Raw genomic sequence first — 22,361 nt, 5'->3', positions numbered from 1 at the left:
ACAAATCGTTTCATTCAAGCCATACTGAAGCAGAACATGAACCAAGTTCCAACTCAACGAAGATTAATGGGATGAACCCACATTGCAGACGAACATATTCGATAGGTAAAATGTAACCTGTATATTCGAGTTAAAAAGTAATTTCGTAAGATCGAACAGTTAAAAGAGCCATTTATGGGGAAATAATGAGCGAGTGTTCTCCTTTCTCATGAATTGGGAGATTTTGTACGTAGAACTCTTCTGAACTCCATTGCCAGTATAATCCATGTTCCTGCATATACAGATCCTACCAAACTGAGGAGCTAGTTGTCAACTCAAGTGAGTGAATTATTTGAGCTGAAGATGATGGTGATGATGTTGTTGGTGGCTGCCACATAAGCATGTGAACAAGGGGAACAGGTACCCACATGATGTGCCATGTTTGGTTGTGACAAAGTGGGTTTAGCTTCATTGTCCATCTTTTTGCAGAAATTTGGGAAGCCATTTAGCTAAGCATGTCCCATGCTCAGACTCCACTAATTAGCTAGGTTCCCCCATATTTAACTTGGATTGACATTCTGACCTAAAAGAATCAAAACTAAAGCAAACAAGGGACAAAAGAAGCTACAAGCTCTTGATTGCATTCCTCCTCCTCCATTTGATGCAATCTTGCCAACCCATTACTTTATCTAAAACCCCGCCGGCTTCTCTAATGATCTTCTTCTTTTTAGGCAAAAGTTTATCTAAAGTTAATTTCTGCATTAAGAAACTGAACCAAGGGATGCTTGCATATTGTGTATTTTTTAGCTTTCTGCATGTCTCTAAGTGCACCAATATAAATTCCACTTTTTTGATGGTGTGTGTTGACTTACAATTTGATTCTAAATGAAAATAACTTTAACAAAAGATCATTAGCTAATTCCATTATAAGCTATATGTGCTAATTCCACATTCTCTCCATCATTTTTCATTACATTTTTTTATTTTAAAATATAATAATAACTATTATTATTGATTTTTGAATCGAAAGCACGAATAAATTCATTTACAAAACAATGATGTATGTATCAGCGTTATCTAATCTGTACTGTTCTGTAATCGTATCAGCGTCGTTCATTCTAAATAGCAAAGAGGGGGGGGGGGTGGAGAACACGCGCCCCAGGGGAGCGTGGAGGTGAGATGCCAAACGGGAACGAAGAAGATCTTTGCTAACGTACGCTGAAAGGCATGAATGAGAGAGAGAGAGGAGACTGTCGGCGTCTCTCTCTCTCTCTCTGAGTTTGGATTCGGTAGTACAGCGACTACAGATAACAGAATCTCAATCTTACTGTGGACTCTGTGCTTCCCTCCACGTGTCACTCTCTCGCCAACTCCCTTTGGATACTCTTCCTGCTTCCCACCAATCACATCCCTCTTTCTGTTCCAACACTTGAAAATACCCATCCTGCCCCTACCTGACCCCTGATTCTAATTTATCATCTGTCTTTTTCTCATTTTTGATTCTCCTGCAAATATGTAACATGAAAATGAAAACGAAAACGAAAACGAAAACGATGATACATGTATTGGGTGCCTTGTAATTGTGCATGAGCCACTCATTTTTGTGTGTATTGTATTCCAAGTCCTTGATTCTATGGTTCTCTTTGAAAGGGAGACTATTTTGTTGTCATTGTTGTGTACTTATTACGATGAATTATCAAAATGGAAAAGAAAATGAACGATGATGATGTTGGCCGCCTTTAATTTGCACATTAGTTTCCTTCATAGAAAGGTTCTTTTATATATGCACACTTCAAAATTGTTGTCTTTTACTTTTCGAAATGAAGACTAAAAACCAATGATGACTTCTCGGTCAATGTTGATTTTTACTTTCTAGAACAAGATTTGTTTATTTAGGTGTTCTTTTTACGAAAGTACTTAAATAAACTAAAAATAGAGCAATAACAGTTAAAATGTGAAGTCTTGAGGTTGACACTATCGTAGTCATTGTTGCAATGTAGAATATTTGATAAAGTACTAGCAAATAAGCAATAGCATCAACGACTAAGCCGACATGACAAAATTTAAGCTTTCAATAGATGCACCAACAACACATCACCAACATTAACCAATGCCACTCATCCGAAACAACAAAGACCCTAACATGATTCATAACTAATTAATGACGTAATTATAGGTATATTATGTAACTAATAAAGTACAAGTCTTTATTCATACACGACGATGCAATCTTAGTTGTTCATAACTATTCGTATATAAAGATTTACATATGTATTAGTCTCATCTAAACTTAACAATCCACATAATATGTGTAGATACACGACCATGCAATAAAGACTCCCGTCATTCATTATTTCATTTGTTTGCGGATCGTGATTATAGTTGGGTCTGGAGGGCTCATCCATGCCCAAATTCAATCCTGTTGGGCCTACACACATGGAATCAGCTTAGGTACATGAACCAGAACAACAGTAAACACAGCCCGTTTAGGACCGCGCGCCAAAACACCAGTCATACAAGCCGCCAAAGTTAACGGCCTTTCAAATTCTCCGATGAAATTCTAAACCTTTCCGCCAGAACGGAAAACTTTCCGCCGACGATGAAACTCATCTCTAACCTTCATAAACAAATACCCAGAAACCCTTTACTCCAATCACGAACCCTAACCCATTTTACATATAACCCACCACCTCCAGACCCACCTGAGATTTCTGAAGCCAAAGCCTCAACCCACTCAATCTTCACAAACCCAGCCTTCAATCTTCTTGTAATGTGTAGAAACATCGATTCCCTTAAGAAAGTTCATACCTTGCTTGTAGTGCACGGCTTATCAAATGACCCTCTTTGTCATACCAAACTGATTAGTCTATACGCCTCATTTGGGCGTGTGGATTGTGCCCGGTTAGTGTTCGACGAAATTCCAAGCCCAGATTTTTATTCGTCGAAAGCAATGGTGAGGTGGTACTTCTTGCACAATTTGTATGGAGAGGTTTTGGGGTTGTTTAGGCGCATGAGAATGTGGGTTAGGGAGCGTGACAATGTTGTGTATTCGATTGTGTTGAAGGCGTGTAGCGAGGCGAGGGATGTTAATGAGGGGAGGAAGGTGCATTGTGAGATTGTTAAGGCGGCGTGTCCCGATGGGTTTGTGTTGACCGGGTTGTTGGATGTGTATGCAAAATGTGGGTGGATTGAGTGGTCTAGGAGGGTGTTTGATGGGATTGTGGATAGGAATGTGGTATGTTGGACTTCGATGATTTTTGGGTATGTACAAAATGAGTGTCCGGAAGATGGGTTGGTTTTGTTTAATAGGATGAGGGAGGGGATGGTTGAAGCGAACCAGTTTACGCTAGGTAGTGTACTTACGGCTTGCACAAAGTTGAGAGCTTTGCACCAGGGAAAGTGGATCCATGGATACTTGATTAAGAATGGTATTGAGGTTAATAATGTGTTGGTGACGTCTCTTTTGGACATGTATGTCAAGTGCGGGGACATAAGAGATGCTCGTTCTATATTTGATGAGCATTCCATGATCGATCTTGTTTGGTGGACTGCCATGATTGTTGGGTACACGCAAAGTGGGTGCCCGTTGGAGGCCTTGAAGTTGTTTACAGACAAGAGATGGGATGGTCTGTTGCCGAATTCTATAACCACTGCAAGTGTGCTTTCGTCTTGTGCACAGTCGGGTGATTTGAATATGGGAAGGTCAGTCCATGGTCTTGGGATTAAACTTGGGTTGGAAGAGTCTTCTGTGAGAAATGCTCTTGTTGACATGTATGCAAAATGCCATATGATTAGTGATGCTCGTTATATCTTTGATACAACATTGGACAAGAATGTGATTACTTGGAGTTCAATAATTTGTGGATATTCCCAAAACGGGTTGGCATATGAAGCCCTTCAATTGTTTCATCAAATGAGATCAGAGTCATTCTCACCTGATGCATTCACATTGGTAAGTGTCCTCTCAGCTTGCGCTTCCCTTGGTTTTCTTCAGGTTGGTTCATCAGTTCATGCTTACTCGATAAAGGATGGCATATCAACTTCAAACCTCTATGCCGGCACTGCCCTTCTAAATTTCTATGCCAAGTGTGGTGATGCTGAATCTGCTCGTCTAGTTTTTGATGGAATGAAAGAGAAGAGTTCTATAACATGGAGTGCGATGATTGGTGGTTATGGAATCCAGGGTGATAGTAGTGGTTCCGTAGAACTTTTCAATTATATGTTAAAGGAGCGTCTAGAGCCAAACGAAGTAGTCTTCACAACCATACTATCAGCTTGTAGCCATACAGGAATGGTTGCAGAAGGTATGAGGTATTTCAATTCCCTATGCCAGGATTATAACTTTGTGCCTTCTATGAAGCACTATGCATGTATGGTTGATCTCCTGGCTCGTGCTGGCAAACTTGAGGAGGCCTTGGAATTTATTGAGAAAATGCCGGTTCGACCAGATGTTAGTTCGTTTGGGGCATTTCTCCACGGATGTAGACTCTATTCAAGGTTTGATCTTGGCAAAGTGGCGATAAAAAGAATGCTGGAGTTGCATCCTAATGAAGCCTCCTACTATGTGCTAATGTGTAACCTGTATGCTTCAGATGGTAGATGGAGCCAGGTTAATCAGGTGCGAGAGTTGATGAAACAGAGGGGTTTAAGCAAGTCCCAAGCATATAGCCAAGTGCAAATGGATTTCAGAAAGAGGGAATTTGGTGTGGCTTATGGATAAACAAGCAGCCATAAAACTTGATGAATCTCAATTTTCTGAGTAATGTAGGATGCATCGCGTATGTTTTGTATTTAGCAGAGGGATTCGAGTCATTCAACACCTGTTCTAACCTGTTGAAATGATTTAGTCGTGTACAAATTATCCTAACCTGCCATTGACCCCCATCTTACTGACTTATTGGCCTCAGAATGTTTTCATGTTTAAAAGGTTAGCTTTGAAAATTGTCCCTTGAGCCTCTCACTTATAATTTTATAAATAAAGGAGAGACCAAATAAAACTCTAGACACCCATAATCAATTTAGAACCAGATAATCACTTCCCAGACATATACTCATTTCCCCTTCTTTTCATTTACCAAGTAAAAGTAACACAACAGATGGGCTCTCTAACCTGTTTACTCGTTTATCCACATTCTAATTAGTATTGTTGTAGAACCGGAAAACAATCAGTATGTTATACAAGGTCTGTTACTAAAATGCTGCCATTTGTCTAAGCATCGCCTCCAGGCTCCTCATCGAGGGGAATTTCATGTCGCGGCCTGTTGAACTTCTCACGTAGTTGCTTGATAGGGATGAAATCACCAGCTGCGTCCATCCCATAGAATAAGAAGGAAATATATGGATGATCAAATCTATCCTGCACATGGTTAACCACAGAAAAACTAGTCATATGGATGATCAAATCTATCTGATCTTCAAGAAAAATACAGACACAAAGATGGCAAAAAAGGGGGGAGAGACATCTACTCACCAAGTCTGGTGTGTCAGGGGCCAACAGATTCTCCTCAGCAACTGCAGCACAAGAAGACCGAAAAAAATAAAAGCCTATAAAATGAATATAAGCCAGGCACTAATGCAAAACACTTCATAGGAACAGAAACTTAGGTTTGAGAACCAATTGGTTCAAACAGATATAGATTACCATAAGCCACCAGAAGGTTGGGGTCTGCATGCACATCAACCAAAACCTGGCACAAGATAAAGAAGAGAAGATTCAAGATACTATTGCATGCAATGTTAATCACCCAATCAATGATATTGCATGCAAGGTTTGATCACTCGGCCAATTACTGTTAATTGTAAATAAACTAAGCCTGTTGTTATATTCTAATAAATGATAGGCTATCCAGATTTTAACCTGATAAAATGGCTGATTAGAACCCCGAGACAACTTTTGAACTTGAGCAGTTTCCATCCATGAACTTGATTCACAGCACACTGGATCCATTCCACAAACCACAGCCCGATAACCTGAACACATAAGATCACATAACATTATATTCTGTAACAAAACAAGCAGGAAAGGAGGATATATAATCTCAATTAGCCCTCCTTTCAAGCTGCAACTTTTAATTTTTTTAATTGAATTGCCTATAATATACTCCCTGATTATGAACTTCAACTACCTAGATATGCCTAACTGAGAAGCATCCATTTATGCACTACTTGACATCACAATCTTGCAACAGGAATCAAATAGATGAAAGATAAAAATGTCAGCAGAAGTCACAGATAGAACTTGCCAAAATTTTGATGCCTCACTCTCTGTCCCAAACGAAATGAATAGTTTGCATTTTCATGTGCCAAAGCTTTGGCTGATACAGCCAATGATTCTGCCTCCAATTTTGAAATTTCATCCCGTAGCTTGGCTGCCAATGCATAATTCTCACTTTCAATTGCACCTTGCAAGTCTGCACTGTAAGAAAAGACAAACGTAGCAGTCTCATCACATCTCTAGTTGACTCCATACGCCAATAGAATTGAGAAAATTTAGTAGAAACACAATAATTACACCTCCCAGTGAAATTGAATCTAAATAACCACAGCATACCGTAAGCGAATGATACTTATGGCCTTATCTTGAGCTTCACTTCTTGAAGATGATCCCCTTTTTCCCTCCTGCTGCTTAGCAACTTCTGCTTCAACCTTCCAATAAAGACGTTTATCAGGCAAACATATCTCCTTGTTACATATTTGCACAGAAGTGCATCTCATGCATTCATTGTATTAAGTATTTAAGTTTAAAACCAAAATAACACACTACCAACATTCAAATTGGATAGAACAACTAAAACATCTTTTGTTTTGTGTAATGCATCTAAAAGAAATTTAGATTAGAAGCCTAGAAAACCATAACAGAAGCCTATAAGGTCTGTCATTAAAAGAAGAAGAAGACTCTTAAAGCTAGCTATGGGCACGTTGTTAGCATTTCACTAATAGTGAGGAACAGAGATGATAGGTCTAACCTCAGCCAGCTTGGTTCTCAGTTGTTGTGCAATGTCATACTCTTCCATATTCAATGCATACTGTCAATACAAACCCAAATAGCGAATCATGTCAGATTACAAAAGAGCCTGAGATATATGTCACACCACTAGATCCTAAATAACATTACGTGAACACAAAAGAAAACCTCAAGTAAATTAAAATAATCGAAGGATCTGCATCAAACCTGTACTCGAGTTGCCAGGTCCAACTGGAAGAAGAATATCAAAATATCCTCATTAGCACTCTCACTTCGCTCTGAGATGGCATCTGACCCCCGGTCACCCCCTTTAAACAGCCACCCAGCTTCCACCCTTACATTCCTTTGCCTCAACATATCAGGGTTACCTTTCACGAATACACTATGATCACACTGATGCCACACAAAACTCCTTTCACCACTTATCAGCTCTTTCCTCATTACTCCAAAATGCTTCCTCCATGAAGGCATTGATCCACAAACACTGCTGCTACACGACGTAGCCAGAGTGCTCAGTGACAAACCTTGCACCATTCTCAACAATTACCCTTGTATTTCTCCAGTCACTCTTCTAAAACAACATCAGCATCTACAAGGGTACATCAAAGTCCAATCACATTTCAAGCTCAAGCAGATACTGCTAATCTTTACACATGAAATCAAATTCAAAACTGAAACAATACAATTCAACCAAATTCTGCAATCAAAAACTCCAAAGCATACAACACCAAATGCATCAAAATCCAATCTTTATGTACCAGGTGTAGGAAAGTTTGATTCTTTATCAAATCCCAAGTAAATCTCTGTTCTAAAACATAGCAGAACAATCTTAAAAGCAATAAAGTGAAGAGTGTAACCGGAGCTCACCGGAGAGTTGCCGGAGAAAGCAAAGAGGCCGACGTGAGTCCTCGTCTTCAAGATTTTTTATTAGAAATTAAAATCCCAATATATATGAAAACTGTGTGGAACGCTTTCAAGCTCGTCAAGTCCCGCTGGGATTTTATCGGCTGATTCGGTGGACTATGATATCAGGCTATCAGCTGTGTCTATCTGAGACTGACTTTGGTTGCAGTAAATAATTTTTCTTTTTACTTTGGTAAAATTTAGTGAACATTTTTTACAATTCAATTTTACTATTACTGAGCTAGACAGCTAGTGTGATAATATTGGTGGATTCCAAGTGTGAAAATATTGGTTGATTCCAAGCCAGTTTCAGCCATTTAAAGTGGCAATGAATTTGGTCTCACAAAAGCTCAAACCCACTTGCACTTTATTGATAACTCATCCAAAGATGGTACAAAAAAGAATATTACAAGTTTCATCTTAGACAGATCATTTGCTGATTCAAAATGAGTGAAAAAAAAACAAAAGAATTACAGCTTTTCTACACAAGCAACAGACAAATTTAACTCTCGTCCATTACCTATATAATACAATAGAAGAGAATAAAATCAAGAAATCATAATCCATCGACTTCCTTTGTTGCCCAATGGAACTGTATTTGTGGTACTATGGACGATGATACACATACTTCGTTCTTGGATCAACAATAAGACCCTTGCCACCATTCACTTCCAAATCGTGCCTACATTATCACGGTCACAAAAATCATCAGAATCCAAGTTGAAAGAAGAACTTGCTAAAAGACCAAACAAGTGTATGGGCAGAAGGAAGAGAAAACTCAACTGGAACACAAAGTCAGGGATGGTCAACTGCTCACGAGGAACATATCTGAAGAGCTGCAGTAACCTATCCACATATACCACTTTCTTCCAGACCTAGAAACAAGTGTTAGATACGATTTACTTGAAATGTTCTTCTTAAGTGATAAGAACATTAATAACCAAGTAAACACAACTGAAACTAGACATACCACACTATCCACAAACAATTGCATAGCAAATACAGCCGCCTTAAGTCCAAATGTAGGGTGAAGAACATATATCGCCTATGTAAAGGGAACAAGGATCAGAGATGTGATGGTAGATATATCATGGCTCAAGTAAATGGACAAGTTAGTGAACCTACATGCAGATTACGTTGGTGTTTACGACCAAGTATTTGTTGTACTCTTCTCATCCACCCCAAGTCTGGCTGACTGCATACATTTAGATAACCAAAACAGAATCAGTTACAGAAAAGCTTACAGAAAACAGATAAGCTATTTAGTGACTCCTTGCCACTTATCCATAAGGATTAGTCGTTAGAACTCCAATAAGAAAGTTATTCTACTACTGTTCTACAATTCCTGCGACCTCAAAAGTTGTTTTAATATTCCAAATAACAATAAAGTGTATTGGGGTGTAATATACACTAGAATAAAAGGTTCTGTAGCCTAGACTCATTCAAGTTTTGCATTTTTTCGAAACTAAACTATAAGAAACTTACAGCTGTAGAGATGCTGCAGAGTGGAAGTACACGATAGTATAAGGCTTCTGTATTATGGGCTCAAACTCCTGTAAATCAATAGAGAAGGAAAAAAACATGCATCTATCAGCATACTTCTAAATAATTGATTAGTGACAACTGCAGATTAACATAAACTTTAATGCTTTGCAACCTTGACAACATAATGCACAAATCGTTCTAGATCAAGACACCGCAACAGAAAATGCGCCCCCACAACTACCATTACAGGACGACCCTCACTGTCAACTCCACCTCGGTAGCTGAAAAAGAGAAAAATATGCAATTCAATATAATATTAACTACCTCAAACACACACACTCCAAACTTTTGCATAAGATAATAATATAACCTTACAACAAAGAAAAAGCTCATGCGAATCTTCTTTAACAGTCGAGCCTTTTCAGGGTAATGAAGAAATTGATCCACACAATTTGAGGATGAATAACAAATAAATTCTTTTTACCTCGGTGCAAAATGTTTTTAGATTAATCTTCATTGGTTTAACATCACATAACTACCCCCTTTTTTTGTTTATGTCAAAAATTTGAAGCCGAACCAGAATGGAAGCCCTTTATATATTACTAAGTTGACAGGTGGAAAACTCGATAAGCTAAAGACTCTACAATTACTACCAAAGAACAAAGAGATATAAGAGCATACACAATTTTCATTTCTGCAATTTCCGAAAGATTGAGAGAGTTTGCTTTAGCCAGGTATCTTGAATGAAGCGAGTATTCTTCTGCAGCAGACAATGGAGGTCCGCCGAGATCACCAAACCCAAGCATTTTAGCACAATTCCATCCACCTTGTGCTTGAGCAGTTTTTTCCCATTGTTCCCTGCGTCTCTGGTCTGGATCTTTTATTAAAGACATAAAGGCCGGATCCAGAAATGAATCTAAGTGTGATGAGTTCCTGTATAACAATTGTTCAGCAAGTAGGTTAATGATTAAATCTAAATAGTTCAAGGTCTAGCGGAAAGAACCACCAGCTTGATAAATACATAAAATAGAGAACCAGGTACACAGAATCTATGAGCATTGCTATATAAAACATGGAGTTAATTTGCAGTAAGCAGTTTGTTACATTACTCAAGAACTGCTTTACTTCTTCATTTGTAATCTATGCTACTTCTAATTAACTCACCTCCGTACCAAGCCTACATCACTAACAGGGAGGTCAACCGGAGCTCTTGGAGGCTTTGGAATAGCCTTTTTGGGCAAAGGCTTTATCCTGATTTTGCGTTCATCTATAATTGTCTCACCATTTTCATCGCCTACATCTGCAGGAAGTTTTGACATGGCAACCTCCTCCTCAAGTCTATCTCGAGGAAAGTAAAGCGGAAGCAATCTACACTTAGAAAAGTGAAGGAGAGATAATGAGCTCTCAAGATTCTGTGAAGAAATTAATCAAAATTATACATGACAAATCACAATGAACCAGAAAAAGTTGCATCTGCTTGATAAAGAAAAGGCACCTTTTGTAAATTTCTGTATCAGTTGATGTGGTAGTACAAAAGACAACAGCTGCGATTTTATCCTTCTGTTTCTCGAGAAACCGTCGCACAGTCCCTGAACAAAAGCAGACGATATATGAGCTGGAGAGTAAGAACAAAAGAAATGCAATCTTGAGAAATACTTATTCAGGAACAACCAAAGCATGGATATACATTCATGAATAGACATTTTAGCAATTCAGCATGGATGCTTACACACAGCTGATGCTCTTCATGTCAACATCATTAAAAAAAACTTAATTTAGGAGAATATAAGAAACAACTCACTTATAGCAACATGGGCAGCTGGCTCACGCGGATAGTTCTTAGCCTCTGTATATATACAGCCCATTGCAATGCTGCAGATAATTTTGCCAAGCAAAGTGACTTTGTGAGGGAAATAAATAAAGTAATAATGATGAAGAGCTAAATATATGGAAAGTCTTAAGGTAATATTACAGCTATTGCCACCCACCTTTGCAACCCATTTTCAATGAGAAGTTCAAGACAAGAACGGTAGCAGTGGCTCAGAGCATTTTCTGCAGCAGTATGGTATTTCACAGCATACTTGGGACCAACAGTATGGATAACCCTCCTAATTATAAAAGAAGAAAACATATTTTATTACCCAAGAATCTTGAATGCAGCACCAATAATAGAAGACATAACAAAATGCTAATGTGAAGCGTAAAGCTAAGGGTTATAGAGCATCATATGCAACACCTACATTAAGCTAGCTCACAAGTAAGCACGAGTTACGGAAACATTCTTTATGCTGAGAAATACATTCTCACAGCCTACTTGGAGACCAAGAGAAGTTCACATAACCTCAAGTAATGAAGTTGATAACAGACAATCCCTATAAGTAATACTACTAGCATATTCTACAAACTAGTAATGTCTAGTAAATCAAAAAATTTAGACATGAAGAGTGCTTAGGTGCTAAATAAGCTTTTCTAATACTACTAAACAGATTTGAGCTTTCATAGAATGCTACACAAAGATTCAGTATTCTTCTGTCATATACATGGAAAATTCCAATACCTAGCTGGAAGGTCATATGCTTTAGTAACCTTTGCCATCCCTGTTCGGCACCCACCCTATCAAAGAAAGGTTCAAATCAGTTGAAACTTGATATAAATTAATCACAGATTCACAGTAGACCACCAGGCAGAAGGCTTTTAAAGAATATGATACATAGTTTTATGTCATACAAAATTGTATGCCATATCCTATTCAATATTTCAGCAAGGATCTTATGATCCATGTCTGACGACTGACGCCAACAGTCTAGTGCAACCAAGTGTGAACCATACATATTTACCATAGAATAGCTTAATTCGATCAAAAAGTAGCATACCAATGCTGCACATTCTTCTGCAAGACCAGGTCCAGCTGCAGCATGCAAGCCAGGGCTGCAGTGTGCTTCATCCATGTTCTGCAAATGATCGAATTGAAAGCACGTTAGGGAATACCATTCATTAGCCACATGCATCCATTGGTTCCCCAATCCAAATGTAATAGATGGTATTTGCAGATTAGGAATTTGGTGGAATAATATACTGCCAAATACCGAGAAAGTTATAAGTTAAAGCAATGCACAACCACAGTATCAACATGCAAATGCGGAAACCTTCGCATTTCCTATTACACAATTGGACATAGCTCTATCAGGAATCTATCGCTATAAACAAACAGATTACTCACCTCATTTGTAGAGTTTACTACAGCATCAACTTCGAGATTCCAAGGGTTTCCCCTCCACAAATATATCTTCGAATTAATCTCATGATCAACTGGAAACCTTGAAGCTATCGCATTGAGACCATTTTCAGCCCCGGGCTGAGAAGTTAAAGGATCAGGGAAGTAAGAATTTGAAAAAGTGGGATCTTCATTGTCATATTCCAAAGAGGACCGGTGCTCTGAATTGCTCCACCGCGGCACTTGATCCAAACTAACCACATAATCCCCACTATCGGTCGGAGATCCACCCCGGGTTGAAGTAGTAGCTGTAGCCACAGTCCGGTACATATTCAAGACTCCAAGCTACAGCCACACACTTCCCAACCCAAAATGCACCCACTACACACCACAACTCTCAATAATTCAAGCTTCAACTCACATCAATTCTACAATGCCAACCTCAACTAATCACAGAGCTCCCCTAAAAACCACAAAACCAACCCATGTCACAACCAAATTAACCAAACTCATACACATATAAAGATCATAACTTTATCAAAGCTTCATAATTTGACCTAAAAAAACTAAACTTATCTATAACCCAACAAAAACCCTTACCAAATTCAATCCCAGAAACTCGAATCACTCTCCAAGAAATCCAAATTCAAACTCCTCAGCAATTCTCAGCTGCAGAAAACGACATGAATTCAATTCAATTCTCCATAACACAAACTCAACTGTGCATATCAAACCCTATCCCTGAAAATTGAAATCGTTTGAACCAAAAATTGAAGAAAAGCTCAGAACTTTATGGGTTTGAAGAGAAAGAAAGTACCTGGGATTTTGAGTTTGGGAATAATAGAAGAGAAAAGAGGGTATCAATTATTTGTTGGGTTTTGTGTTATTGATAAATGTACAGCTATATTTGCAGGGCGGATGAGCTAGCAGAAGAGGTCATTTGGTATTTTGGTCAGGAATACAGAATCAACCGCTTGGTCCTCTATTAAAAAATATTAAGCTTTCCTTCTTTTTTTTTGGTCGATCAACAATGATTGCTGATTATTACTGCGACTTTTGATTTTCATGTTTTTGTTTCGTCTTTGTGTTTGTTTGGACTCATAATATCAGAAGCACCCTTGCATCTTCCCTTAAATTCCGTGCAAGACCATTCCTCTATCTTGTTTCTTTGTTTTTTTGTTCATGAATATTATTGTCTCTTTTCTATAAATGCTTCTTGTAAATGTTTCTTTGAATCTTATTTTGTAAATATACTGTTGGAGAGTAATCTAACTTTGTATTGTGTTAGTTTTGGTAATCGACTCGGGTCTCTTACTTGCATGAAGCTTTGTACTTTTCATTTATGGTCTAGACATTTTTCAAATCCGACACTTCTCAGTTCTCTACAAAATTTCTGGTGCAGTGAAACATGTCACATGTGTGTGCCTTGCCAAGGATGAAGAAGGGATGATATTACAATGTGAAATGCCGCACAAAGTTAATCAAGTACTAGGCATCTGAATGATCTGATATTACAAGTGTTCTTTGGAGAAATGAAGCAGCCTTCATCACAGCATCAGCGGTGGTCAATCTTTGACACCAGCCTTCTCCTTCAACATTGCAATGAACTTGTCTCTCTCGTCGGGCTTCATTCCATCCGTCGAGCAATCTCCAACTCCCCATTCTGCTCCCCGCAAGCAGTACTTGTCTTGAATTTCCCTACTATTCCTGAACATGTCCAAGTTTGGTGTGAGAACATTAGAAATTACAACCATGTACATTGTGGTCTATTTCCCATTGATCAAAATGCAAGCAAGACATTACTTCTCTTTGTTGAGCTTGGATTTTTCTAATAGCCCCTGGAGTAATGGAGATGACTTGAATCTCGCATCATTTTCTTCATAAAATTTCCGGTTTTCTTCTGCAAAACAATTCAAAAACATTATATGATACACAATATGAAGCTTGTTCTGTACTCGCTGGCTGAGAACTGAATGCAAGTAACATATTTGGGAAACATGAGTGAGGATTAAACCATTGAAGCGGTCAAGGAACTCCACTTTGGGTAACTCAGGTCCTGGAACTGATTCTAAACCGGTCGATCCCGATAGAAATCCAGCTCTAGCTGCAACACCAAAATAGCTCACACATCAAGTACTGTTCTTTTAAGTTTGCTTCCTCTTTACTGACCAAGAGTTCAATTATATTTTTCACTCAGCTCCCTAGTTGGAAATTTCACCATATTGTGTAATTAATCCTTGTTTTGTAGGTTGGAAATCATTTAACATAATGAAAAGGGGAACCATAAGTCTATGAAGTCCTTGGTTAGCTTCACCAATATGAGTGGCCAAAATTCATGTCAATTGGATAATAGCTTTCAACAGAAAAAAGAAAAAGAACAAATGGATTAATAGTACACTGAAGCTCATACTAGAATAGCCAAGTTGTAATTATTGATTAAACAGAGTTTTTGGGTTGGATAAGCTAGCGGAAGGTAAGAGCTTTTTCAATAGTAGTAGGACAAGAGAAAGCAATAATCTTCACATACTACTGAAAACTGAAAGACAAAGAAGAAGCAAGTAAACATAGCAAAGTTTGGAGATTTGGAATCATATATACCTGGACCTGACCAGAAAAGAACAGCTGCTGAAGCAGCCAAAGCAACCGAGCTATGAAGAACACCTCGGCGAGATTGTAAAGAAGAAGAACCTTGATCACTAGAGCTAGAGCAAACTGTAATGGGTTTCTTAATTTGGACCAGTCTTTTGCTGGGTTTGTCACACACACCCAAACTAGTACATGATATATGAGAGAATGAATGAGAGAGAGCTGAGATAGAAGAGGAAACCATGCTGTGGTTCCCCTCACTATACCACAGCCCAAGCTCACCCCAAAAGATATAACCAAACTAAAAGATAACCTTATGGTTCATATCAACCACAACAAATATCATCTAGTTGACAAAACGGCAGATAAAGTTGTCGTTTTACAGTTTAGTTTCTTTGGCTATCCATTCTACTGTTACTCCTCAATGAGTCCCTTGAGGAAATTCTCAAGGCAACCAGCAACCCTTTTAGCCTCTTCTCCAATGTTCAAAGCTTTCACTCTCAGCTTTTCACTATGCATCAGCTCCTTAATCTTCACAGCAATGTCTTCCCCCTTCACCATCATCGCGGGGTCATCGCCCATTCCAGGCCCAAGTTTGAAAGTAGAAAGAGCATGATGTCGCGAGTTCATGTTTGAAGTTTGCAGGACAATACCACAATGGCGATTGCGGAACTGATTCAAATAATGTGATCATTTTCATGATTGCGGAACTGATTCAAATAATGTGATCATTTTCATGTTTGAAGTTTGCTCATTTAATTCAACCAAGTTCCCAACCTATATAACATGCTTAAGCATTTTTGTCAAGGTATAGAAGCCTATTTTATAAATGAGAAATGAAGCATCACGACCCTCGGCCCGATATGCCCCAGATCATCACCATTGCTCTAAGTTTGTAATGAGTGAGGGGATTTTGTAGCTTCAGTTATTCAGTCCATTCTGGCTCCACATCACGAACCTCAGAAAATGGTTCATTAGAGGTTGGCAGTGGCCGGGATCAATGAAGAAGATGGAGCACAATGTGGTTTGACTTGAGGGAAAGAACCACATGTGTTTGGGGTTTGCAGTAGGCTGCCTGAATCTGACATCTTCTGATATATTGTTATGGTAAACTAAGGGTAGCTCTGAATGAGGGCAATCAGTTCATAGTTAAAATTTGAAGATTCAGCGCCTTCAGTTATAAACCACATGAATTGCACTGCAGGCATAATGGTTGGAAACAAATTCAAACTAGCTAATTGCGTTGCTGGGAGACTGCTCTTTACACTGTTAATCCATTCATACTTAACCGTACATACAAAACTTCACTCGGTCATTAACAAAGAAAATTTGACTAACATCTTTTACTACTTTCCCTCGACTGCAACTGGACATCTCCACGCAGATACAGTCACCCTTTTGCTACTGATTTTTTGAATCCTTACACAGATTAGTCCAAAAATATCACCCTTCAAGCATTGCCTTGGCGGCATCGATCAATAATGGTCTAAACTCATTTGAAGCTCGACCAAGCACTGTGTATCCTTCTTTGTCTTCCACATCCACATCTGCTCCGTGCCTTATTAGAAGAAGAGAAACCTGTGGACAAAGCAAATAGCAGAGATATGAGAAACACTCTTCAACTCTGCTTTCTGCTAGAGCAGACTACAAGTTGATTCAGACTACAAAGGTCTCCAATATGGGGAATATAAAATAACCTAGAAAATAGAAAATGGCGATGTTCAATCCAAAAACATGAACTTTTGCACTTCTGAAGTTGAACTCCCATTAAAAAAGTTATATCCGGTTTGTCAGTTGGAATTGAAAGCCATTTATTGTTCAAAATCAGATTGTTGAACTTATTTGTAAACTGCAAGTAGTCAGATAACACGTCACCATACTTATATGACTACAAAACGACTATCATCAGAACCGCAAATGTTAGAAACAAACATATGATTCATATATATATATATATATATATATATATATTTCAGTTTCATACAAAACCACAAGAAATCATTGACCAAGCACAATCCAAGCTCACACTTTGAGATACCAAGATCTTTAAGCCTTCTTAACAAGAAAATAGCCATTAAGGTAGAAGCATTGTGGAATCCAGTTTGAGAAAATAACGGACAAGAACATATTGCAGTGTATACATGTAACACAGTATGAAACAAAGAAGCATTCATTTACTAAGACTATTATATTTTCCAACACTTTCTTTCATTCTAGTAATCAAAATCAGAATGTTTCATTCTAAGGCCAAACAGCAAAGCATGGCAGGTAGAAGCAGCAAGCTTTGCTTAGGTCCAACATGCAACAAAAGTGATATCAATAGGAATCTGCTCAATCTTACCTCCTTGTTCTCGCAAATCACAGCACTCATAAGAGGAGTCTGGCCTGCTCTATCAACAACATCTATGTCAGCTCCTTCCTCAATTAAAAATTCACACAATTGTGCTTTCCCAGTACTAGCTGCTCTATGCAATGGGGTCGAACCAACCTGAACACAATACATACCGCAAAATTAACAAATGGAGAAATTGCAAGAGCATTCAAACATGTCATGACAATGAGTATACAAGTATAGTTCCCTGTACCTTGTCGTGTGCATTAAGCTTTGCCCCGTGCGAGATCAAATTCTCCGCAATCTCCATCCATCCCTTGCTGGCAGCATAGTGAAGCGCAACGCGGCCACCATCATTCTTCAAATTAACATCAGCTCCTACAAACTAAACGAATTAGAACAAACGACATAAATCGAATCACTAAATCAAAATGTACCATTCCAAACCCCAACATTGCCTAGTTAACTTCTCCTCCAACACACGTTACTCGAATAACATAAATCGAAAACTGCGAAAACCTTTACCTTTGCTGAGCAGCATCTCGGTTATTTCTGTGTTCCCAATGCTCGCCGCGGAATGAAGCGGCGCCCAGCCATCTTCATCCTTGCTGTTTATCATGCTGCTGGATTCTTCACCAGCTAGTAGTATCTTCACCACCTGAATCCAAAAAAAAAAAAAATCAAGATCAAAATTAAAATAAAAAAGTTAATGAAGTCTGAAGCAGAGAATATCGAATTGAACAAGAGCAGAAAGAGGTAGGAGGGACCTGAGATTGGCCGGAAGAGACGGCGACGTGAAGGAGGGAGCGGCCGTCCTCGTTTCTGAGAGCGGAAGCTAAAGCGAGCTGCTTTGGTGGGAGGGATTCGAACGCCGAAGACTCGCCGGTCTCGGCGGCTTTGAAGAGGTCTTGGCTTTCGGTTTGCGGCTCCGATTGATCGATCTCCATTTGTGCAGAGTTAGGGTTTTTGAAAGGTTCGGGTTTTGGGAATTCGGGTTAAACCTCCGGTCAATTTCCGGGCGACTTTGGGATTAATATAGGAGACCGACTAAGGGTGATTTTGGAATAGTGGGTGAAATCTAGGGGTGGTTTTGAGCCTACACGCTTTTCGTATTGGCCGGATCCGGCTAGAGTGAACCGGAAACAAATGTGTACATAAATTGACGACCTTTTGAAGTGTAGGATTCTAATTCTCTCGTTGGCTGGTTACTATCCTTGGACTATGTAACATATTTCGATCAAGGATAATATCCAGCCAAGAAGAGAATTCGGATCCTTAAAGGAGACGGATGTATTATGTGACATGATAGTTATATCCTTTCTTAAAAATGATATTAAAAAGAAGAAGAAGAAATATTCATGGTAAATCATCAAAGGTATAAATGTGAATAGTATGATCAGATTTAGAAATCATCAAATGAATCAACTCTCGTAATTCTCAAATGTGTGCACACTCATGCATATAACAATGCTTATCTTGTGAAGTGGTTCAATGAAAAGCATATATGTCTACAAAAAAAGAAAAAAATTGAAGTATATTTAAAACTACGAAGTAGAATATATTTGATTTAGTAGAAGAAAAGAAACTAGGCCGGTATTTCTTTTTCATTGAAACACTTCACAAGATAAAACATATATATTCACTAATATAACTGATACATAAATTGTCTACCCTAAAGGGGTGACCTGAGAACACAAGGTGCGTAGCCATAAAATAACCAAACACCACCCTGTATTCATAATGTCACTCCTTTAGGATGAACCATTTGGTAGAGACCATGGTCTTTATTTCATATTTCAATCATGTATTATGCATACACATATATATAAGGGTGTGTACCAGACTGCTAGCTAGTATATACAAAAATTAAGAGCATAATGTCACTATGTGGTCATTCTGTAAACATCATAGAGAGTGTTGCCATTTCTAAGCCAAAACCAAGATGTGGTCATCCAAACGAAATCATGTGGCACAAAACAATGACAATCACTCATACCTGTCACCCTTTTTGTTCATATGTTAAAATCCAAATCTTCCCCGCAAACGAAAATGACACCATTACAACTACATAGTTCAATTATGGGGAAAATTCTGTCTACAGATGTGTATAGCATACAAACTAGCTTTTCCAGGCAAAACCCAGCACATGGGCTGCACGTGCTCCATCCCCACCCTGTTAGTTGTATGTATAGCATACGTTAACGTATAGCAGCCAAACCCTAATTATGAATCCTTCAATTATTAATTTTGCCAAAATAAAAAGGCATTGATATCGAAGATGCATTCCTCAGGATATATACACTGTATATTTAACCGATGAGTTAGAAATAGAGGTAATTTTTACATGGTCTAAACCTAGTTTAACTACTACGTGCAACAACAATACTAAATTCACATCATATGAACAGAGATAATTTTCTTCGAGCAGAAACATGGTAAGAGACTGGCAGACTGCTCTATAATTTTTCCTAGAAATAGAAGTGCTGAACTCTAACCATCCACTTGGCTTCATTTTACACCGTCTGTTATCCCAAAAGAAAAGCAACCATTTATAAGTAAAAGCTTGTTGTTGATGGAGCGTAGTGAATAGCGGGGGAACTCCCTAATTTGAAGTCATAAGTTACTATACAAGTGCCCCTAACTCACAGGTTAATTTCCTCATCCAAAATCTAAACAAACCATAACATAACTGTAACTTCATCCTCCATGGACAACGAAGACGATGACCGCCACCAAACAAAGTCGTCTTCAAAATCATCAACAAAACCATCATCCAAAGACGCTGGTTCTGATGCTGAAGACGATAAGAAAAGCCAAACCAAGACGTCTACAACATCATCGACAAAGCCATCATCCAAAGATATTGCTAAAGACGATAAGAAAACTGAAACGAAGGCGTCTACAACGTCATCGGCAAAGCCATCATCCAAAGGCACTGGTTCTGACGCTGAAGACGATAAGAGCAGCCAAACCAAGAGTTCCACAAAGTCATCGACAAAGCCATCATCCAAAGAGGCTACTTCAGATGCCGAAGACGATACGAAACGTGAAACGAAGGCGTCTACAAAGCCATCATCCAAAGCTTCTAGTTCCGAAGTTGAAGACGATACCAAAACTGAAACCAAGACGTCTACAAAGTCATCGACAAAACCATCATCCAAAGCTACTAGTTCTGATGATGCTGAAGACGATGAGAGCGACCAACACAAGACGTCCACAAAGTCAACAACAAAACCATCATCCAAAGGTAGTGGTAAGGACTCAGACAAAGATGAAATAACCGAGAGAAAATTACCTACTAAGTCGTCGGGAGGTGCCCATGCAGAGAAGAAGGACCATGTTCCGACCACTAGTGAGCTGATGAGCAGCGCGAAGGTGTTAGCGTCAGCAGCGCAGGGGGAAAATGTGGAGAAGGCCGAGTTGGCCGGGGCAGCGAGCAACCTTCTTGGCGCGGCCAATCACTACGGCCAACTCGATGAGAAAGGGTTGGGATCGTATGTGACCAAGGCCGAGGATATGCTACGTAAGTTTGGCCAGAAGTCTGATTCTGAGTCTGGCACCGGTGCTAGTAAGACTAAGGAGACGACTACTAAGAAGGAGGAAGAGAAACCAGTGAAGAAGCCAGCTGCTAAAGATGATGATGAGGAAGAAGGTGGTGGGTTTGGAGATTTTATGAAGATGGCGAAGGGTTTCTTGAAGGGTTAGATTAATAAATAACCACACACTTTTTTTTCACATAATTAATTTTCTACTACTGCTGCTTATGTTTATTTTCTCTATTGGGTCTGTTTCTAAGCAAGGTATACATAATATTTTGTAATCGACACCACAGCAAATGTTGTAGGGTGTTATAGGTTAATGTAAGTTAAATTAATAATGGGGAGTACTCTATGTCACTCCCACACCATGTAATTGTATCTGTTTCTGGCTAATGTCAGGAACCTCAGAACTAACAGGTTGGATATTGGAAAATGTAGCATATTGTTGAATTATGATTTATGAGTGAGAGGCATGAGCCTTGGGTGGTTGTCTATTCAATCCCAAATATTTAAGAGTTAGCTATAGGTCCTCACAAAACCTTTTCTTCCATGCTAGATATGATGGAAATATAGTATAGGGTCATACTTGCTTCGAATTCATGTATAAATCATTTCCAAGTAGGAAGATCATGAATGATAGGCATGTAAACTTGTTGCTAGTACTATTTTCATGACTTGCATATTATTTCAAGGTACAATGTTTTACTACCAAACGAGCTAAAATGTAATTCAATTTTTCACACATTTTTTTTTTTTTCAAATGTTGTAGGTTGTCGGAGCGTCTAGGTGGCGGCGATGTCAGTATGGGAGTGGCAGCTGTTGTTAGTTTCATGGTCTGATTGCTTTGTGGCAACAGAAGCTGTGAATGTTAACGGGTCTCAACTTGATGGCGTCGATAGTTTTGTGGAGTAGAGTCTTCTTATTATTGGGGTTTGCATTGGCTGGGCATCTTGGGCATGGTCTTAGTTGAGGGCTGTTAGAGTTTATCAAAACGGGGTTTATCGGGTTATGTCGGTTTGGTTTTGGGTTCAAAGGATATGTAATATTTGTTTGTTACTTCTAAGTATAGGTGTTTATTTTTTCTTAATTCGTTAAAGAATGATGACCTGATTTTTCCTTTTATTTGAAAGAGAAGATCGCAAACAATTTAGTAGCCGTGATTAAGCATTTCGTCTCTTGTTATGCTAGCGAGTTAACGTCACCCCCACTCATTCAATCTTCAAACCGAGGTTCATAAAAGTATTCTAACAAAATCACACTAATTTCTCATAAAAACACACACAAACTCGAAAATCCTCTAAATATTGTGACCGTAAACTTACGGAAGTTGCAGCTCGAATACTAATCACAAGAGTTTCA

General features: G+C 38.8%; 6 protein-coding genes across 6 annotated transcripts; 2 read left to right on the top strand and 4 right to left on the bottom strand.

The window, feature by feature from the left end:
* Positions 1–2,578: 2,578 nt before the first annotated feature.
* On the top strand, positions 2,579–4,699 carry LOC101294361 (pentatricopeptide repeat-containing protein At2g03380, mitochondrial-like). Its single transcript, XM_004298348.1, has one exon. It carries the CDS (start codon positions 2,579–2,581, stop codon positions 4,697–4,699), a length of 2,121 nt encoding a protein of 706 aa, XP_004298396.1.
* A 386-nt stretch (positions 4,700–5,085) lies between these two features.
* Positions 5,086–7,939, bottom strand: LOC101293772. The gene is made up of 9 exons (XM_004297216.1): positions 7,811–7,939; positions 7,151–7,532; positions 6,945–7,004; positions 6,530–6,624; positions 6,222–6,394; positions 5,837–5,949; positions 5,621–5,666; positions 5,450–5,490; positions 5,086–5,335 (listed from the first exon to the last, which is right to left on the bottom strand). Exons 2-9 carry the CDS (start codon positions 7,475–7,477, stop codon positions 5,189–5,191), a joined length of 1,002 nt encoding a protein of 333 aa, XP_004297264.1. The 5' UTR covers positions 7,478–7,532; positions 7,811–7,939; the 3' UTR covers positions 5,086–5,188.
* Positions 7,940–8,182: 243 nt separating this feature from the next.
* Positions 8,183–13,507, bottom strand: LOC101293479 (protein GDAP2 homolog). Its single transcript, XM_004297215.1, has 16 exons — positions 13,363–13,507; positions 13,146–13,214; positions 12,552–13,008; positions 12,205–12,282; positions 11,889–11,944; positions 11,320–11,439; positions 11,133–11,203; positions 10,827–10,920; positions 10,496–10,699; positions 10,013–10,264; positions 9,504–9,612; positions 9,332–9,399; positions 8,972–9,041; positions 8,817–8,891; positions 8,630–8,721; positions 8,183–8,528 (listed from the first exon to the last, which is right to left on the bottom strand). Exons 3-16 carry the CDS (start codon positions 12,873–12,875, stop codon positions 8,453–8,455), a joined length of 1,689 nt encoding a protein of 562 aa, XP_004297263.1. The 5' UTR covers positions 12,876–13,008; positions 13,146–13,214; positions 13,363–13,507; the 3' UTR covers positions 8,183–8,452.
* A 351-nt stretch (positions 13,508–13,858) lies between these two features.
* LOC101293189 lies at positions 13,859–15,440 on the bottom strand. The gene is made up of 4 exons (XM_004297214.1): positions 15,144–15,440; positions 14,560–14,649; positions 14,349–14,445; positions 13,859–14,252 (listed from the first exon to the last, which is right to left on the bottom strand). Exons 1-4 carry the CDS (start codon positions 15,373–15,375, stop codon positions 14,111–14,113), a joined length of 561 nt encoding a protein of 186 aa, XP_004297262.1. The 5' UTR covers positions 15,376–15,440; the 3' UTR covers positions 13,859–14,110.
* Positions 15,441–16,394: 954 nt separating this feature from the next.
* Positions 16,395–18,800, bottom strand: LOC101292887 (26S proteasome non-ATPase regulatory subunit 10-like). The gene is made up of 5 exons (XM_004297213.1): positions 18,231–18,800; positions 17,989–18,121; positions 17,717–17,841; positions 17,473–17,619; positions 16,395–16,709 (listed from the first exon to the last, which is right to left on the bottom strand). Exons 1-5 carry the CDS (start codon positions 18,408–18,410, stop codon positions 16,575–16,577), a joined length of 720 nt encoding a protein of 239 aa, XP_004297261.1. The 5' UTR covers positions 18,411–18,800; the 3' UTR covers positions 16,395–16,574.
* Positions 18,801–20,169: 1,369 nt separating this feature from the next.
* LOC101294068 lies at positions 20,170–21,878 on the top strand. Its single transcript, XM_004298347.1, has 2 exons — positions 20,170–21,163; positions 21,772–21,878. The coding sequence occupies exons 1-2, from the start codon at positions 20,170–20,172 to the stop codon at positions 21,786–21,788; spliced, it is 1,011 nt and encodes a 336-aa protein (XP_004298395.1). The 3' UTR covers positions 21,789–21,878.
* The last annotated feature ends 483 nt before the right edge of the window (positions 21,879–22,361 follow it).

Source organism: Fragaria vesca, linkage group LG4 (assembly GCF_000184155.1).
Source record: "Fragaria vesca subsp. vesca linkage group LG4, FraVesHawaii_1.0, whole genome shotgun sequence".
NCBI classification, from domain to species: domain Eukaryota; kingdom Viridiplantae; phylum Streptophyta; class Magnoliopsida; order Rosales; family Rosaceae; genus Fragaria; species Fragaria vesca.
Note: the sequence above shows the minus strand (reverse complement) of the source record. Positions and strands in the feature narration are given on the sequence as shown.

Bases quoted from the DNA above. Each gene is read 5' to 3' on its own strand.
- LOC101293479 (XM_004297215.1), bottom strand. From the start codon at position 12,875: ATGTACCGGACTGTGGCTACAGCTACTACTTCAACCCGGGGTGGATCT. The intron at 11,440-11,888 runs GTATTGGAATTT...TTTTATAATTAG, and splicing joins GCATATGACCTTCCAGCTAG to GAGGGTTATCCATACTGTTG. The intron at 9,400-9,503 runs GTTGCAAAGCAT...ATTGATTTACAG, and splicing joins TTGTGCATTATGTTGTCAAG to GAGTTTGAGCCCATAATACA.
- LOC101294361 (XM_004298348.1), top strand. From the start codon at position 2,579: ATGAAACTCATCTCTAACCTTCATAAACAAATACCCAGAAACCCTTTA.
- LOC101293772 (XM_004297216.1), bottom strand. From the start codon at position 7,477: ATGGTGCAAGGTTTGTCACTGAGCACTCTGGCTACGTCGTGTAGCAGC. The intron at 6,625-6,944 runs GTTAGACCTATC...CTTTATTGGAAG, and splicing joins TGAGAACCAAGCTGGCTGAG to GTTGAAGCAGAAGTTGCTAA. The intron at 5,336-5,449 runs GTGAGTAGATGT...AACCATGTGCAG, and splicing joins CCCCTGACACACCAGACTTG to GATAGATTTGATCATCCATA.
- LOC101294068 (XM_004298347.1), top strand. From the start codon at position 20,170: ATGGACAACGAAGACGATGACCGCCACCAAACAAAGTCGTCTTCAAAA.
- LOC101292887 (XM_004297213.1), bottom strand. From the start codon at position 18,410: ATGGAGATCGATCAATCGGAGCCGCAAACCGAAAGCCAAGACCTCTTC. The intron at 17,620-17,716 runs GTACAGGGAACT...TATTGTGTTCAG, and splicing joins AGCTTAATGCACACGACAAG to GTTGGTTCGACCCCATTGCA. The intron at 16,710-17,472 runs GTAAGATTGAGC...CTTTGTCCACAG, and splicing joins TGATTTGCGAGAACAAGGAG to GTTTCTCTTCTTCTAATAAG.
- LOC101293189 (XM_004297214.1), bottom strand. From the start codon at position 15,375: ATGGTTTCCTCTTCTATCTCAGCTCTCTCTCATTCATTCTCTCATATA. The intron at 14,650-15,143 runs GTATATATGATT...TTGGTGTTGCAG, and splicing joins TCTTTTCTGGTCAGGTCCAG to CTAGAGCTGGATTTCTATCG. The intron at 14,253-14,348 runs GTAATGTCTTGC...GGACATGTTCAG, and splicing joins TCCAAGCTCAACAAAGAGAA to GAATAGTAGGGAAATTCAAG.